Source organism: Epinephelus lanceolatus, chromosome 12 (assembly GCF_041903045.1).
Source record: "Epinephelus lanceolatus isolate andai-2023 chromosome 12, ASM4190304v1, whole genome shotgun sequence".
Classification (NCBI taxonomy): domain Eukaryota; kingdom Metazoa; phylum Chordata; class Actinopteri; order Perciformes; family Serranidae; genus Epinephelus; species Epinephelus lanceolatus.
In genome coordinates, this window is record NC_135745.1 from 35,256,997 (window position 1) to 35,273,749 (window position 16,753).

General features: G+C 42.7%; 1 protein-coding gene across 6 annotated transcripts in view; it reads right to left on the minus strand.

Annotated features, from left to right (window-relative positions):
* Positions 1-40: 40 nt before the first annotated feature.
* Positions 41-16,753, minus strand: part of clcn2a (chloride channel, voltage-sensitive 2a) — a 63,368-nt gene continuing 46,655 nt past the window's right edge. For 4 of the 6 annotated variants that reach the window (XM_033637485.2, XM_033637484.2, XM_033637482.2 and 1 more), the window contains 13 exons: positions 14,387-14,542; positions 14,234-14,303; positions 14,033-14,143; positions 13,313-13,526; positions 12,960-13,093; positions 11,285-11,529; positions 10,803-10,914; positions 10,645-10,691; positions 8,518-8,586; positions 7,800-7,838; positions 7,604-7,708; positions 7,244-7,330; positions 41-5,911 (listed from right to left, as the gene is read on the minus strand). In XM_033637485.2, the coding sequence (XP_033493376.1) occupies positions 5,393-5,911; positions 7,244-7,330; positions 7,604-7,708; positions 7,800-7,838; positions 8,518-8,586; positions 10,645-10,691; positions 10,803-10,914; positions 11,285-11,529; positions 12,960-13,093; positions 13,313-13,526; positions 14,033-14,143; positions 14,234-14,303; positions 14,387-14,542 (1,908 nt within the window). In that variant the 3' untranslated portion in view covers positions 41-5,392. The remainder of the gene's footprint in view (positions 5,912-7,243; positions 7,331-7,603; positions 7,709-7,799; positions 7,839-8,517; positions 8,587-10,644; positions 10,692-10,802; positions 10,915-11,284; positions 11,530-12,959; positions 13,094-13,312; positions 13,527-14,032; positions 14,144-14,233; positions 14,304-14,386; positions 14,543-16,753) is intronic. The other 2 variants (XM_033637483.2, XM_033637487.2) reach the window with 2 other exon arrangements.

Genomic DNA, 16,753 nt, shown 5'->3' on the forward strand with positions numbered 1-16,753 from the left:
TTCCCCTCACAAACACAAACATGCGAAGAAGACACACAACTTCTCTTTGAAAGGTGTTTTTTAATTTAATCATTCACTCATGTACAAAAACAATTTCATGTCCTCTGAAAAATAACGATGGCTGTTGGATTTCAAATGCATAATTCTCCTATGTACAATAGCGTGTACGTAGATCTCATCCGTGTATGTTCATATGTACAAAGCATATACAGGCCAGTGCCATATAAAGGGAGATACTACAGACTTATTGCTTAACTAGATACGCTGCAAATTAGCTTATACACTCTCTACATTTAACTCCTTATGCGTTATCTTATATGGCGAGCACTATTTCACATTCTATATGCAAACGAAAGGTTAAGACGTTAATAAATCGTTGCACAAATGTTTACGCAGACAAAACATGAGTTGGTGCTGCAATGACGTCACATAAAATTGAAACATGGCTCAAAAATTGCATGAAGCTAAAAATACATCAATTTGAGGGTTGTAACGAGGACTCACGCACTTTTGCTCTACAACAGTTTGTGGGTTATCACTGTGCTTAGTTACATTTCTTGACATTGCATTTGGAGGCCAGGCTGGATTAAATGTACTCTGTTGTAAAGATACGTGGAACATATCACGGTGTTAATATCTACAGGCCGCATACACGTGTGCGTATAAGTGTGGGTGTGTTTGTGTGCTCTGTACAACAGCCGGTATCTTTCGCTCGGAGCTCAAGTGTTGTTCCTTTAATCATGCTAGAAACACGTTAAACACGCAATTAAATTCACGTAGCAGAAGATGTAGAGGCAGCTCAAGTGACAGGACTGACAGTTGCCCTCACTGAATCAGCTCCTCTGAAGCCAAACGAGGCTACATGTGCAGGAAATTATACTCATGGTAATTACAATGTGCTTCACCAGTATTCGGAGCCCTGTATTAAGCTTGGTGGACCTTTGGAACTGAAGCTGCCTTTGAACAGTAGATCCCAGTCGATCTGGGGACTTCGGGGGCTGATATGACACCAACAGCTGCTAGTAAAATAAAGAAATAAAAATAAGATATGTGTTGTGAACACTGGAGTCAAACTAATGATGTCACTGTTGCTATTAAACCACCTTCGACAGCATTATTACTGTAAATTTATTGCATATAAGCCAACACATAACCAACACCTCTATATCTTAAAATTATTAGCCATGAATTCTGGACCTCTAGTATAAGTCCAGTGCTAATAAATAGGTAGTAGTCTGAAATCATACCATCATGTGCTCATTGGAATAATATTCTTTGTTCTTCTGTGCTTTCTTCTCCATTATTTGCTCCTTATATTGTTCCCTCTACATTATTTGCATGTGACTTTTTTCACTCCTTGTAATGGAACTAGGGCTGAGTATCAGTTCTCAGTACCTTCAAGTTATCAGCCGAAATAACCCAGTACCAAGTAGTACTGACGCGTCTCCCGTCAAACGATACCTGCATTAGATCCTTTTGTGCCGGGTGTCTGATCCTACTCTGTCCCAACTCCACAACTCATCAGCAAACTTTCTGTTGCTGCCATCTCCGGACATGCTCTCCTTTGGCAAACAGTCAATTTAACGTCTGCCCAGTTAGCACGGGGTAACACAGTGACAGGGAGCCATCAAATGGTCCCAACAAACTTACACTGACACCCAAAGGGCTCGATAAACACATTAATAACCGTTAAGGCCCCAATCACACAGATATATTTTGCAGGTAAAAAAAGGCTTGCTGCACTTTTTTATTGTTGCCAGGCAACCACACCAACACGTCCTTACACTAACCTTCCCATGTAATCAATTTACCGTTTTTTCCCACAGTAATTAGTATCTAGTTCCTAAAATGTTCAGGGAGAGGGAACCTGCTGTATCTGTGTGGGTACACAGCAGCTACAACACATACAGTCTGCATTTCGGTGAAGTCTAGTGCGGCAGAGTTTGCAGTCCAGCGTGCCGAGATGCCACCAAAACGTTCCAAATTATGGCCATAATACACGCCACACCGTTTACATTATGGGGATCAAAAGAAGGACTCTTCTTGTATTAGTATCACTTTCAGGGATCTGGTTTGGGTACTGGTACTGTAATATTTTCAAATGATACTCAGCCCTAAATGTAACTGAAGTCATGTTGACAGGATGTTATTTTGGCACAAAGACTCAAATTATGTTTAAGAGTCTGAACCAAATCTGAGCATGGCAAGGAAAGTGTCAAAAAGTCTCTCTCTCTCTCACACACACACACACACACACACACACACACACACACACACACACACACACACACACTTTAAAAGATACAGCTGGTAATGTTTTATATTTTTCTTATTGTCAACAAATCCAAACTAGTCTTTGTATTTGGGTCCACTAAACGCCTTCGGTAAGGTATGTTTGGAACCAAAATTAACCCTTCAGACATGGTACGTAGACCCTAGGTCTGTTTAGCGTTTCCACTGCAAACAGTACCCTTAAATGTGGGCGGGGTTGTTGTCACTCACTGCTCCGTCCAGCATTCACTGTATTTCCTCTTAACCGGTGACGCAGATGGAAGTCTGCACCTCGTTTATCATCCATAGAACACAGTTGCACGCCGACATTTTAGAACAGGCCGCAGTGAGAGTCTCTCTCTATGGGATATTTAAAAACAGCAGGTTTGTGCATTTAGTCCTTCTCAGGCAAGCTCAGGGGTTTAGTGTGCCGGAGCCCACATGAATATGGCTCTGCAATGCTTTTTTTCAAAACTCTGAGTGAGGATTGGAATATATGTCGTCCCTGTCGAAATTCATATACAGTCAGGTCCATAATTATTTGGACAATGATACAGTTGTCATCATTTTGGCTCTGTACATCACCACAATGGGTTTTAAATGAAACAATAAATACGTGCTTAAAGTGCAGACTCTCAGCTTTCATTTAAGGCTTTTTTCAAAAATGTAGTATGAACCGTGTAGGAATGACAACCATTTCTTCACACAGTCCCCCGACTTTAAGGGCTCATAAGTATTTGGACAAACTAACATAATCATCAATTAAACAGTCAGTTTTAATACTTGGTTGCAAATCCTTTGCAGTCAATGACTGCCTGAAGTGTTGGACACATAGACATCACCAGATGCTGGGTTTCTTCCCTGGTGATGCTCTGCCAGCCCTTTACTGCAGCCGTCTGCACTTCCTGCTTGTGTGTTGGGTGTTTTGCCCTCAGTTTTGGCTTCAGCAAGAGAAACGCATGCTCAGTTGGATTCAGGTCAGATGATATGACTTGGCCATTGCAGAACATTCCACTTCTTTGCCTTAAAAATGTCTTTGGTTGCTTTTGCAATATGCATCAGGTCATTGTCCATCTGCACTCTGAAGCATCATCCAATGAGTTTTGAAGCATTTGGTTGAATCTGAGCAGATAATGTAGCCCCAAACACTTCAGCTTTCATCCTGCTGCTCTTGTCAGCAGTCACATCATCAATAAATACAAGAGAACCAGTTCCACTGGCAGCCATACATGGCCATGACATAACAGTACCTCCACCATGCTTCACTGATGAGGTGGTGTGCTTTGGATCATGAGCAGTTCCTTCCTTTCTTCCTTCTCTTGTCTTCCCATCATTCTGGTAGTTGATCTTTGTTTTATCTGTCCATAGTATGCTGTTCCACAACTGTACAGGCTTTTTAGATGGTTTTTGACAAACTCTAATCTGGCCTTCCATTTTTAAGGCTAACCAATGGTTTACATCTTGTGATAAACCCTCTGTATTTATTCTAGTGAAGTCTTGTCTTGCTTACAAGAGCAGCAGGATGAAAGCTGAAGTGTTTGGGGCACCATTATCTGCTCAGATTCAATTAAATGCTTCAAAACTCATTGGACGATGCTTCACAGTGCAGATGGACAATGACCTGAAGCATATTGCAAAAGCAATCAAAGACATTTTTAAGACAAAGAAGTGGAATGTTCTGCAATGGCCAAGTCATATCATCTGACCTGAATCCAATTGAGCATGCGTTTTTCTTGCTGAAGCCAAAACTGAGGGCAAAACACCCAAAACACAAGCAGGAAGTGCAGACGGCTGCAGTAAAGGGCTGGCAGAGCATCACCAGGGAAGAAACCCAGCATCTGATGATGTCTATGTGTCCAACACTTCAGGCAGTCATTGACTGCAAAGGATTTGCAACCAAGTATTAAAACTGACTGTTTAATTGATGATTATGTTAGTTTGTCCAAATACTTATGAGCCCTTAAAGTTGGGGGACTGTGTGAAGAAATGGTTGTAATTCCTACACGGTTCATACTACATTTTTGAAAAAAGCCTTAAATGAAAGCTGAGAGTCTGCACTTTAAGCAGGTATTCATTGTTTCATTTAAAACCCATTGTGGTGGTGTACAGAGCCAAAATGATGACAACTGTATCATTGTCCAAATAATTATGGACCTGACTGTATATAAACGCTTGAAGATCCACTCATTACTTAAAGCGTATGTCACATGAAAACTTCAGTAATGGTTAAAGTTGTAACAGTGAAATTCACTGTGATTGCTTCACGTCATCAACTCATGCATTGAGTAACATTACAAGTTTACGTTCCACCTTAAAAGTTACCAGCAATGATAGAAAGAGACTGTATAAGTGTTCCCATGGGCTGCAGCATCTTCCGGTCTGATTGCCGGTTACATGATTGGCTACTGCAGTGCGATGTCAGGTTGCATTTCTTAAAAAGGTGAGTCTGTTTTAACTTTTTGCAGCAGGCTGCTGTGATTTCCTTCGGCATACCCTGTGGCCCCCACCACCGCACTACCCACACTCTAATGAATGTCATGGCGTTTTTGCCGCAACGCCTGATTTGGTGTGAATGCTGCTCTAAGCTAGTAGCCTCAAGCTGTTAGCCTCAAGCAGAATTGAGGATCTTAAGAGGTCTGACAGGTCTTCTATCTGAGCTCACACCAACAGATTTTTGTTTTAATCTTCAAACCAATGCTGATTCAAGTGGCATCACTTCGTATAATTTTTATCAGATATGCAATGTTGCTCTCAAACACCTGTAAACAGACTTTGATGTGTCAAATCTGAGGCACTCCTCTTTAAAGATTTGCATCTTCAATTGGAATCGAAAAGCCACAAACAGGAGAGGGAGGTCAGAGAGAATTAAACAAACGCACTGGATTTGTTGACAGTAAAAAAATATAGAATAAAGCCAGCGTCATCCTTTGAAACAAACATCTGCACAGTTTGGAAAAAAAAAAAAAAAAAAAGAATTCACACATGCTCTCCTTCACTCGTCCACTCACGCCACAACAACGTTAGAAACACAGGTATCTAGGCTGGACTTGGAGGTGAGAGTGACCTCTACACATGTAAGAAACGTCAACATTCATGAGGCGACAGCATGGATCCCCTCTGATCATTCTGATCGATCCTCAGTGTGGGTGGGGCCACCCTCTCCCACAGGTTCTGACTGGTCCTTGTTCAGAGCTGAACTCCCCAGCTCTTGCTCTGTGACGTCCGGCTCAGGAGTGTAGGTGAGGGGGTCATAGTCACAGGCCAGCTCTGACTCCTCAGTGTGGGAGGGGCTGCAGTCAAAAGTAAACTCTGATTGGTCCTCGGTGAACGAGGGGCTCTCCTGGAGCACCAACTCCGACGACTGACTCGAGGCGTCACCGGGGCCGGTTTCAAACTGCAAATTCGTTTGGTCCGAGAAGTTGACGGGGATCTCTTTGTACGGGAGATCTGGCTGTCCCTCCACATTAGGAGGGTGGTTGGGTTCCCGTGGCAACGAGAGCCCCCTGTGGCGGATGCACAGCTTGTGTAGTTCTGTTACCTCGGACACAGTTGCAGTGTTCCCACTGTCACGGAAACTGGCCAATGGAGGGCGCACTTTTACTCCAGTCACTGTCACTGAGCCCTCGATGGCCTTACGCAGCTGGAGACACAGAGCCCCAGGCAGCCGGGGGAAAAGAACGAAAACAGTTCAAAAAACAACAACAAAAAAAAAAAACAAAAAGGGAAAGATAGCAGAAAAGGATGATAGATGGTGAGCATTAAAAACAAAGTTCAGATCTTTTGAAGTAGGGTTGTATGAGGTACTTATCCATAGTGTGCGTATAACCTACAGCAGATGTCAAGTGGCAAAAAAATCAGTTTAAGTGTACACAATGTTAAAAATATTTTCAGCACTTTATCTTGATGCTGCTAGCCCTCTCTGACAGGGAGGGCATTGGCGGCTTCACTCCCCATCTATGCTCTTGTCTAAGCCACCAGACTCCATTGACAAAAACAGTAATTTTAGCTCGCTGAACATGGAAGCTGCTGGTCCACTGCTGCCTTGATAAGTTCATCTGATTTTGTGGTTGTGTGACTTAAGTGAATCTGAACTAACCCCTTTTAAACACCAAAGTCACACAATAACACAAACTAACTAACTGTTTTAGACAACGTTAGACCAGCAGCTCCTGTGTTCTGTGATGTTAAATTACTGTTTTTCTCAATGGAGTCTGGCTTTGAGGAGAGCATAGCTCATAGCCTCAGTTCCCCGTCTAAATGGACTGCAGCAAGGTAAAGCAGTAAAAATACCCCAAATATAACTTATACTTAACGTGTATATATTTTTTTCAGGTTGGCCTTTTTTTAGGAGGCTAAAATATGTTTTACTGCTGCCCTTGTCCACATCAGCAGTGCATTACTCAGCCTCCATGTTGGTACTGCTGTATGCTTCTCCAAACTGGGGGCATGCGGACATCTACTGTAGGTACACTGACTATGAATAGGTACCTCACACAACCACACTTCAATAATAATATTAATAATAATTATAAACTGTATTTATATAGCACCTTTCATACAAGAAATGCAGAACAAACTATAAATCATAAAATCAAGTAAGATTTTAAAAGAGCTTTAGCAGCGTGAAGCGTAAATAGAAAGTAAAGGCATAAAAGTTTCAGACCTGTATCAGGAAAGTCAGAGCTAGTTAAAGGCTAATGTGAACAGATACGTTTTTAGCTTTGTTTTTAAAGTATTTAGCGAGCTAGCTGCAGAGTTTTGAATGAGCTGAAGTCTCTCAGTGGGGTTTTTTGGGAGGCGAGTAAAAAGTGTGTGACAGTAGTTGAGTCAGTTTGAAATAAAGGCATGAATCAGTTTAGAAATGGTCACACCTTGGCTATGTTTCTCAAGTGGAAAAATGATGATTTAATGATGACATACAGAGGAAAGTTTCTGTCAGGAGCTTTAACAATTGAAGGAAACGCGTGCACACCTCTTTGAGAGAGACCACTCCAACCAGACGTCCCATGCTGGTCACATAGGCGTGATCCAGACCCAGCAGAGAGAAGATGGTGTGAGTCTGCGAAGGAGGAGAGATGGGTCATGGCCTGGATACGGACTCAGAGGGAGGTGTTTGCATTTGATTTGCATTTTTGAATTTGAAAGCATCACATTTGTCTAGTTTGTAACATGTCTAAATCAGGTGACTGCTAAATATATGGTCAGAAATTAAAAATCATGATAAAAATAAAGGTTGTCTAGGCATTTATTGTTAAATATTTATATCGTATAACTAAGAGAGTAAGCTGCTCTGACAGAAAGGTCAATGTTATGTAGTACTTTCTGTTGATACCTTATGCAGAGATGTTTGCTCCACCAGCTGGAAAGGAGCGGGATCAATCTTGCAGTTCTTGAAATCCACCGGCTCATCGAGCTGTTGCTCCTCCCACTCTGCTATCTGCAACAAGAAGCAGGACAAGACACTAAAACTTCTAAACTCTGAGTTGTAAAACTAAATTTGTTTATTTTTCTGTTTGTGTGGGTCTCACATCTGATGGGCTCATGCAATCGTCCACTTCAGTTGAGTCCTAAAAGACAAAACAGAGTAAGACATGCATTGTCCCTGTTCATACACGCACACACACACACACACACACACACACACTGAGTCTTATATACATAGTATGTATATAGTACAATTCACACCATTGTGTACACTGTAGAGTGTACCAGCACACACACATTACACAGGGAGCAATATGAGGGGGGGATCTGTTTGTTGGTGTCAGTGTAGTGTGTGAAATACAGAGCTGTAATCCAATGACTTACATGGAGAGTTTCAGAGGTAAAGGTGAGAGCACAGTTTGGTTAACAGGTCAAACTGTGAACCCAGCACCCATAAAACTATACTGACAACACCAATAACACCACCAACTGTAAGAGTCAAGCACCTTCAAATTAAACACAAAACAAATTCTCCAAAAGACATGATGACACCACCACACACAGAACGAGCACTAACAGAGAGAAAGCTGATGTAACATTTGGTTTAACACTGATGTTGAAAAGATGATGAAACCGTTACCACTTAACAAAGAAATTGCCCCGTCTCTCTCTCACACACACACACTTTCTCTCGCTCTCTCTGCAAAGCCACTCCAATGCTTTGACTAGTGCACCATAAATATTTTGGTCCAGCACTCACTACGTGTGTGTCGCAAGGCAACGGTTACTAAGCAACAGTCTCTAGGCGGCAGACAATCTTACCGCCATGGAGATCCTCACTCGTTTGGGCTTGGGCTTTCTTTTTTCAGGAGGAGCCGGCCCAGCCGGGCTCTTCCAGTCGGGGAGAGAAGGCATCAACACAGCACAACATTAACACAGCATCAGCGAACAGTTTGACACCCTTACATGGTGTCTCTGCAACACTGGATCCCAGTCTGACTTTTACCAGAAGTCCCTGAGATGTGAGCACAATGTTGCTGAAAGGGTATAATTATTACACCACGAATGAAGGTGAGGTGAGGGCACAAAATCTGTACATGGAACCCAATGTTAATACAACACTGGATGGTAGAGACACTGCTGGAGTAAAGGTATTTGAACACCTCACATTTTAACATTTTTGTTCAGCACTTTCTTTTCCCTCAAATGTCCCCTTAAGGAGCTTAAAGGTCGACAAAAACGAAATAATTCCACCCTGACTGACACTGTTACAGATTATTAAATCAGCTTTTTGGTTTCCAGTGAAATGTCTCCACAATTATTTTGTTCATCCATGTTTCCCTCAGGATGAAATGTAATAACTTTGATGATCCTTTGACTTTTCTTCTTGTGGCAAAACTCTTGATTTGTCAAACAGTTTGGTTCGTGACCAAATACCCTGAAAACAACCCCATCAGTCTCAGCTCTACTTTGTGTTTGATGCTAATTAGTGAATGTTAGAATGCTAACACGCTGAACTAAGGTGGCGAACAAGTGAACATTGTAGCAGCTAAACAGCATGATGAACATTTAGACCCTTAGACCCTTAGTGTTGTTCATTAATACAACCAAAAAAGAAAGAAAGAAATGCCTGGCTCATGTTCTTGATTAAATTTATTTTAAAACATTTCAACTTTTCTCAAAATTTGTGGACGAGGGGATTTCATTGCTCACAAAGGGGGCATTACAGAAAGAGTTTGGTAACTATGAGCTGCATGACATTTACACAGAGTGAAATATTTAAACCCATGACTCAATTTTTTCATCAAATGGAAATACTGTATGTTTGTACACATTTCCCCAAAACTGATCCTGACAGACTGGTACTTTGTAAACTTTGGGATCTCCAACAAAATTGGAATAAAGTTCTGTGTGTTTGAATAATGAATAACCCACCAGTGCGTCGACAATGTCTTTACGACATTACAAAACACCATTATGCATCTAACTAAAGTGAGAGGAGTCTCTGTCTGTCTGTCGGTCCTTTGATTTTCCTGACAATTGTTCATCTGATCAACTTCACACTTGGCAGGTGTATTGCCGTTGCCATCTTGGATTTTTGGAGCTGGAAATGACCGTATCTGGACAGATTAAAATGGGTGAGTTGATGTTATTAATGAAGAAATTAGCTAACGAGACGTAAAACGTTTTTTGTGCCAGGCTGTGAACATTTCTGCTGTAAAGTTGGGCATTTTAACATCGGTGTCTGCGGTGATTGACTCGCTTCTGGAGCCAGCCTCAAGTGGTCATTCAAGGAACTGCAGTTTTTGGTACTTTGATGTTGGCTTCAATTTTGCCAGTTGGGTATAGCTTCCTCTCTGTCACTCGCTATAGTACATTCAAGAACAAATAAAAAAAGAGAGACTGGAGATGTTACACTGTAGCAAACATTTCAAGAATCAGCAATGTAACTTTTGGAATGAAGGGTTTTTTGTTCCAGGAAATAGCCTGGTCCCAAATGACTGTTAGCAAATGATGCATAAACTCTAGCACAGGCATGTTTTGAACGGGCGCTGCACTACTTGCTTAAGATATAACGGATGTTTCAGGTAAGAAACATCCCTGTGGCAACATTAAAAAGTCAAACTGGAGCGCTGTCCAGTCCTTTGTGTTTTAAAATATAACCAAAAATGCTAACACGTAGGATGTTCAAAAACGTTTGACTGGCAGTGAATGTGTTGTGTAGTGACTCACAAAAGTTTTAAAACAAAACTTGACAGCATGAGATCACACAGGAAAACCCTGCTGCCTGTGGGTGGATCCTGCCCGTCAGCAGGAGGCAGAGGAGGAGGAGGTGGAGGACAGCATACGCGTGGACTCAGAGAGAGCACACACACCCACGTATACGATGTCACATTCATACGGTACACTTGCACCCACACATACATGGTATCCCTCTATCTTGCTCACCTCCAGCAGCTCTTTGTCTTGGTCAGCACAGGAGAGGGTCTGAGAGCCTCGGGGAGAACACACAAAAATCGTTTTTTATTCCATCTGGATTTGAAATATTATTATTTCAATGTGTTTGTTCTCAGTATTCCAGGTTGGCAGCGACGTAAAGTACATACTATTTGGCGTCTCTGTGTTGCTGATGGCGGACACAGTTTTCAAGGCAGATTTCAGAGGAAGTTGAACATTGGAAACCACTGGGCTGAAGGAGGAAGACTCCTCTGTGGAGATCTACATGGAAAATATATTAACAGAGGAAGCCAGACACAAGCACGCATGCACAAACACACATACACAAATACAAACAAGGCCACAGAAAAAAACAAATATGAGCACATGCACATAAACAAACAGGACAGCACAGGTAAGGGCACAGACGACAGAGACACAGAAGACATGTGTTAATGTTAATGTAGGATTAAAGCACATTCACAGTTAACAGTAAACACTTACCACAACAGTTGTCCAAAAACTCCATCTGTGCCTTTACCTACTGCTACATGCTTCACACATGCTGTGGCTGATCCACTTTTAGTCTACCACTACAACCCAACCCACACTTGGCCCCAGCCCAGCCCTGGCGCCCCCGGACGCCTCACACCTGTTGGGTGCTCACCAGGAAGCGGACCGCTTGGCGAGCGCTGGTGTTGGACGAGGCGTTGGTGTTGGTGTGGGAGGAGGGGGAGCTGGGCGTGCTGTCGGTGGTCAGGCTGGGCAGGTGATTGTGGGTGCCGTTGTCTTGGGCCAGCTGGCGGAGGTACTCCAGTCTCCGCTGGTGGCCCAGCTGAAGAGCGAGCAGCGACTGGAGCTGCAGGCGCTCTATGGAGCCCAGCAGGATCATGGAGTCTGAAGGAGGGGCAGAAAAGGACAGACAGAGGTGACAGGAAATTTGTTAAGTAGGGGAATGAGATAAAAGTGACAGATAATAACTTTAATTATAATATTCTTTAAATAATCCTATCAAAATTGGTGACATCATTTCAACTGAGAAGCAGTTAAGTTCTTTGTCCTGAACAAGACTGAATATCTAACCTGACTGCTTGTTGGATGTGGTATCTGCTGCGTCCAGACCTTTGAATCTGCCCACTCCACTGAGTTGACTGGCATCGTAACATTAAACAATGGTTTCTCAGTTAAAATACAAAATGATCCAATCAGCACCAAAGGCTGGACTAACGCCGTTATTAAGCTGTTTTTCAAACGGTGTCAAATTGTGCGCCAGAACCACTGAGGAGTAATTACAACAATGGTGAGCACTATAGACAAAATAGAGATGTGGCTAGATCCATCCATCCATCTATTTTCACAGGCTTATTCGGGGCTGGGTCACGGGGGCAGCAGGCCAAGCAAAGCACCTCAGACGTCCCTCTCCCTAGCAATGCTTTCCAGCTCTTCCTGGGGGCCCCCAAGGCCCGAAACACCTGTAACAGGAGGCGCCCAGGAGGCATCCTGATCAGATGTCGGAACCACCTCGACTGACCCCTTTCGACACGTAAGCTTCGAGCTTCCTCTGGATGTCTGAGCACCTTACCCAATCTGTAGGGCTGAGCACAGCTGCCCTGCGGGTCCACCACCCACAGGGACAGGAATCAGGGTTCGGTGCATTGTGGGGCAGATAAGGGTTGACTTAAAATCACATTAGGTTCAGGCAGATGCCCTGGTGCGTTGATTGGTTTTGGGAAATTGAATCTCCCTTTCCAACAGAATCAATTAGAGCAGTGCCAGACTGAAGATGAAAACAGAGTGTAACGAGTTGACAATTGTGTCTATCAGGGAATTAGGTATCAAAAACTCTTAAATACCAAAAATTCATTATCTTCTAGAGTTAAACTTCCTGTGTGTTCAATTCAATTCCATTTTATCTATAAAGCCTCAGAGGGCTTTACAGCATACGACATCCCTCTGTCCTTGGACCCTCACAGCGGATAAGGAAAAACTCCCCCTCAAAAACTGTAAAAAAACCCAGTAGATTCCTCAGGAAGAGCAACTGAGGAGGGATCGCTCTTCCAGGATGGACAGACATGCAATAGATGTTACATTAAGATCACACAAGCAGCGTGGTTAATTCTGTTTTGTGCTGTTTTTTTTTAATATTTATAGAAAAACACGTTCATATTCCTGAAAATCAGGTTTCCATACTGAAACCCTGGTATTATATCAACACTTGAATCGAAACACCAGTAGCCTGAGTCCTGAAATTTGACAGGACTGCTGCACTACTATGAAGTTGAACCCTGAGACTTACAAAGATGGGGTTTTTTTTGCCATGCACTCACCGCTGGACTCCACCAGGGCCAGTGTTTTGAGATGACCAGTCAGCAGCATCTCCTGCAGGTCCCGATAGCAAGAGTTAAGAGTGATAAAGCGCACATCCCTGACCATGATGTCCTCCACACGGATATTATACTTCCTGAAACATGGAAGAGGGGAGGAAGTGATGAGAAGGGGGAGCAAAGAGACACAGAAACAAGAAAGGGAAGGAAATGAAAAGCGAGACAGGAGATACAAAACAAATGAGGGCACAGAATCAGTAGAAAAAAAGAATAAAAAATATAAATACAAGGGGCTGCTCCGTCCTGAGCATTCACTGAAAACAAACAGGTGGCTAATGTGAACGCTGCAGACTCACTCGTGATGTCCCATGCCCAGTTCAGGCAGATAAGGGAGTTTCTTGATGCGGATGATGGAGTCGTACAGTGATGGTTGGAGCGCCTGGGCCACGGCGTTGGCCAGGATCACAGCGATCATCACAGGCAGGATGTGGGAGATCTGACCAGTCAGCTCAAACACTATGACTGCTGTGGATACAGTGTGGGTGACTGCTCCAGACAACGCTGCAGCACCTGTGTAGGAGGGAATTTAAGAAAAATCCTTTTCTGTCTAGCCTCTTTAAAACCATTAATGCAGTTATTAGAGGAGATCAAACATATTTTTTTAACAGGAATTAAACATTAGATTGTATAATGTGATGTTGAATGTGCACACTGTCTGTGTGTGATTAATCAGGGAAGATTTTCGTGCAAGACAGCAAATCCAAACCAGATTTTCTGCGGGATGTCATTCTAATTCATAACATTTAGCGCCCTCCTGTCACGCTAACCAGTGAGTCACGACCGTGGTAATTTTGTATGGAACGATTTTCTATTTTACTTCGGCCCAAAATGTAGTCCAATTTAAGTGGAATCAGTTTTCATCAGTCACATTCTATAAGCTGGTATGAAGTCTGAAGCCTCTGTGGCGGGGACGACTCCAATCACACAGGAGAGAGGAAAAGTGAAAAATGGCCTGAAAATTAGTTATCAAGGCAAATCAGATACAAAATGGTGAATTACAGAAAAAGAGAACTCACCAACGACAGCATAACCGCCGGGGACTATGGGATACACGTTGCCGACTGCATGTATGCCATCAGGAAACATGGCTGCCATGATCTCTCCGACAAGTCTGCCAAATGCTGCACCTGTCCGTCACACAAAGATGGAGGAAATTAGTTAGAGAGCTTCTTACCACTGCAGTAGAGACATTAAAAAATGCAGTAGATTGTATTCACCAATAAGAAAAACTGGCATGAAGGCTCCACATGGGACAGGCATGGTGGTGGCCACAGCGGACATCCAGAACTGAAACAAAGAGACAAGCACGTGTGACGAATCATCAAAAGTCAAATCAGACAATGTTCTATAGACACATGTCAAAGGCCTACCTTCATGATGATGAAGAGGATGAGTGTGATGAAGACGTTGACCTGTGGGTGCTTCCAAGCGTGGTTGTGGCTGATGTAGTCGAATTCCTCTGCCACGCCCTGGCGGCACCACGTGCGGTTGTCGAATAGCGCGACCAGAGACTCTTGCTGCGTCAGCTGAGGGGTCAACATGAGAGAGGTCATCTGAATGTCTGTTTCTTAATTCAGCGCCCATGACAGACCTGTGCAGGAGGCCGCAAAGGTCAGCAGTGAAGGCTGCGCTGGGATCTACATCTCCTGGAAATTCCTGCAGCCTGAAATGCTGCTTTTGATACTGCTGCTATGTTTTGTTTTTACTGTTGTAAAGTTTGTTTTTTTATAAATCCCAGGAGTCCCTTAATGATAGCATCAATGATACTGAGTCGATTATCCTGGTGAAATAAAGTACATTGAAGGGACTTTAATCTTTTTTGTAATCTGTGCACTGCAAACTCAATTTTAAATGGCCACTTTGGGTGTTACTGACTTTTAAATGAAAAAACAAACAAACAAACAAACAAAAAAAAAACGAACATAAAGGTGAGATAATTTCACCTGCTTTACATCTTTAAACTAATCAGCTATCGCTCTGAGGACAATTAGCCTCTAGGGGCAAATACAAATATTTAGGTGGTTCCAGTGAAGGTAGGTAAAGGGGACATCTGGGCCAAGACTTCCTCCGCTGAGCAATGGTCATTTTGGCTAATCTCTACCCAAGATTAGTGTCACAAATTCACTATCTGAACAAATGTCTCCTCTTCTGTTCCTGAGATATGACATTGAATAAAGTCCAGAAGTGTTCTATGCACAATATTATGACGTCACAGTGAAGCTGACCTTTGACCTTTTGAATATAAAATACCATCCCTTCATAGGGCTGCCCTCTTATAGTCGACCAAATGTTCGGCAAGATTTCATTGGTCGCTCAGTCACAGTAAAAAAAAAAAAAAAGAGTAGAACTCTATCAGGAGCTGCGCCTTGTCAAAACAAATCACAACCTGTATGACTGGACCATGTGGGAATTTAATTTGAAAGGACAGACACAGGAAGTGTCTACGCTCAGCAGTCAGACAGGAGTCAGGTTAATGTCCAGGGCTGGTACCTGCAGTTATTCCACAGGCTAGTTAATAACATGTCGGGCAGGAAATCCAAAGTGTGGGATCATTTTGAGAAGGTGAAGGACGAACCCAAGGTGATATGTAAACTCATCTTCATTGGTCGACTACAAACATGACGTATCATCTGAAACATGGAAGTAGCTACATGCCCATTAGCCCACAGCGTCATTAACAGACGGCTCGCTCAGTGTGTGACATGCACTTGTAGATAAAATATAGGCCTATATTAATGAAGGTTCATTAGTACGGTTTTGTATTTCTCTGTAATGTAGCACAGTGTTAACAATGTTACTGATACTATTCTTTCTCACACCTTCAACTCAAACCATTGTGTTGCCCCGCCCAAAATATATCATTTAATAATCAAATTAATATCGTAAACATGCAGGTGACTAGTCGACTAGTGGCCCTAAATGACGACTATTGGTCGACTAGAAAAATTCTTAGTCAGGGGCAGCCCTATCACTTTATCATTTTATTCTATTAGACATTTGTGTGAAATTTTGTCACAATTACCATATGAATCCTTGAGTTATGGCCAAAACATAGTTTTGTGAGGTCACACTGACTGAGTCCAAGTGGATGTTTGTGCCAAATCTAAAGAAATTCCCTCAGAGCACTTCTAAGATATCACGTTCACAACAATGGGACATAGGTACCTATGGACAGACAACCTGAAAACATAATGCCTCTGGCAACGGCTGTCGACGGGGTGAAGACATAAAAAATAGAAAGGAGCTAAATCGTCATCAGATGGTCAGATGGGTCCCAATATTGCATTTCGGCCGATATGTTCTGCCTCAGTTTACTCTCCACATGGAAGGTTTACCTGCCACTCAAACATGACCGGTCAATACTGCCTCAGACTACAAATGGAAACCAGAACGCTTCACATACCAAAATCTTGTCCCATCACCTACAAATTCTGCATGCAGATACCTGCTGATGCCAGTGCAGCAATTTGTCTTTTTACGTCAGATTTTTTTTCTTCAATAAATGTTTGAAAGCTGCACAGGGAAAATAAAAGTTATTCACTCACCTCACTAACAGATGTTTTTAACATGTTTTGACAGTCTCTAAAGTCTCACAATGCATCTAAATGGCTTGTTTTGCAGGATCATTGTGCAGTGTGACAGGTGCACAGGCAACACAAGCGCAAAAACTGTGTGCTCTGCATCTCTAAAAAAAGCTCAAACTACATTTCACTTTGTTGTGTTACTTGTCAAACGTT